This window comes from Geospiza fortis, unplaced genomic scaffold, assembly GCF_000277835.1.
Source record: "Geospiza fortis unplaced genomic scaffold, GeoFor_1.0 scaffold66, whole genome shotgun sequence".
NCBI classification, from domain to species: Eukaryota; Metazoa; Chordata; class Aves; order Passeriformes; family Thraupidae; genus Geospiza; species Geospiza fortis.
The window spans coordinates 8,777,367-8,779,241 of record NW_005054312.1 but is presented as its reverse complement, the minus strand read 5'-3'; the positions used below and the strand labels follow the sequence as shown (position 1 = coordinate 8,779,241).

The following is a 1,875-nucleotide window of genomic DNA, read 5'->3' as shown; positions in this document are numbered from 1 at the left end:
GGCAGCGGCCGAGCCTGCTGTGGAAAGGCGCCCCACAGCGACCCAGATAACCAGGGAGCTGCTGCGGAGCAAAGGCATTGCCGGACTCTACAAGGGCCTGGGAGCCACGCTGCTAAGGTAGGATGGCTGCTAAGGTAGGGTGGCTGCTAAGGTCGGATGGTGTGGGCTTGAGCCCAGGGCACTGGCGTCCCCAGCTTTGGGTCTGAGGCACCACCCATCCCGGGCATGAGCCTGCAAAGGTGTTGGCTTCAGCGGGTGTGGGCTTGGTTTAGTTCGTTTTCCATGCAAAGATTTTGTACATTAAAGAAGGAAAGGTCAGAGAAGTGATGGAGAGTATATTTTTGTTCCTGGAAGATTTAATTCTGCTGCTTTCTGTGAAAGGTTTTTGTGTGCCCCACAGTCTGTATTTTCACACTGTACATAAGTCCTTGTGAGCTGGCAAAGTAAAACCGTCAGCCTGAGATCCCGGGGTGTGCAATGGGAGATGGCCACAGAGCATGTTGGATACAAGGAGTGGTGCCTGCTCTGACACTCTCTGCCTGGGCTTTCACAGTGTCACTGTAGCTTTAACAAAGGTAGAGCTAAAGCAGCACCCAGGGTGATGGAGGGCAGGATGGAACCTCTTGTAATTAACAAAAGTGGTCAAAACAATTGACCTCTGAATGTGCTGGTGTCTTTGGTTTGAGTGTTGCAGAAAAGAGGGAGCCCACTGATCCTGCAGGGCTGCATGCCTCCCATGGGCCTGTTCTCCTTTGTGCAGTCACTTTTGCCCCACAGAGTTTCTGCTCCTGTCTGCACTGCAGTCACAGAGCCAGGATATCTGCATTGCACACGTGGTTGTGCTGACAATGTGTGATGCTTGCAGCCCTTCCTTTGCTCCGTTCGTTGGTGTCCTGTGCTGACTTCGCTCATCCTTGATTTTTCTTCCTTTTTTCCTGCCCCACTGCAGGGATGTCCCATTCTCCATTGTTTACTTCCCGCTGTTTGCAAACCTGAACAAGCTGGGCCAGAAGGATCCCAATGTCAAGGCTCCGTTCTACGTGTCCTTCCTCTCTGGATGTGTGGCTGGCAGTACAGCTGCAGTGGCTGTCAATCCTTGTGATGGTGAGTCCTGAGCAGCCTGTGCCGGTGGCCTGGTGCCAAGTGACAGAACTCAGAGGCCCAGGCTGGGCCAGGTGAGGAGGAGGATGACTGTGCCAGCCTTTTTGCAGCATGAGCACACAGAAAGGGACAGCTCTGCTGCCTCCAGCTCTGATGGTTTGAGTTCAGCTGTGCTACAACTTGGGCCACAGCTTACACACAGGTTTGCAGCACTTACTAGCTGTGTCAGGAAGAGAGTGTCATTCATTTCAGATATTCTTGGCAGGAAAGGCACATTTCCATGTGGAGCAATAATATACAGACCAAGCAGACTTAAAATTGTCTGGGACAAACAGGGGAAGCCTCAGATCTGTGGCCTTTTCTCCTGCTCCACAGCATCTGCCTTAAATACCACCTTTGTTTCTCTCCTGTGAAAAACACCAGAAAGTAATTGCTCTTTCCCCAACACTGCACATGCTCCAAGATGTGAAGAAATGTAGGAGCAGAATTATGTGTTTTATATACCTCTTCCTGAAGGAGATGAGCATTTGAAAATAAGTTCCCACTTTGCAGAGACATATCTGGATTTGGAAGGTTTAAAGCTTAAGTCAGCTTTTGAAACCTTGATCACAGGGAGGGAGGGATTGGGTTTTGAGTGGCTTTGTGTTTCTTTTATCCATATGTAAAGGAATGGGTTTGTTTTCCCTGATAAATGTATGAAAATGGTCTGTATTCTAGGTAATTTTGTTTTGGCCATTTCAAAGACATTACTCTAAGGGTGGCTCCTGCCTGCTA

At 49.6% G+C, this 1,875-nt stretch overlaps 1 protein-coding gene across 1 annotated transcript in view; it reads left to right on the top strand.

Annotated features, from left to right (window-relative positions):
* The window catches only part of SLC25A22 (solute carrier family 25 member 22), a 47,745-nt gene that overhangs the window by 43,802 nt on the left and 2,068 nt on the right, over positions 1-1,875 (top strand). Inside the window, exons 8-9 of the mRNA XM_005419576.2 lie at positions 6-117; positions 950-1,103. Coding sequence (XP_005419633.1) covers positions 6-117; positions 950-1,103 — 266 coding nt within the window. The remainder of the gene's footprint in view (positions 1-5; positions 118-949; positions 1,104-1,875) is intronic.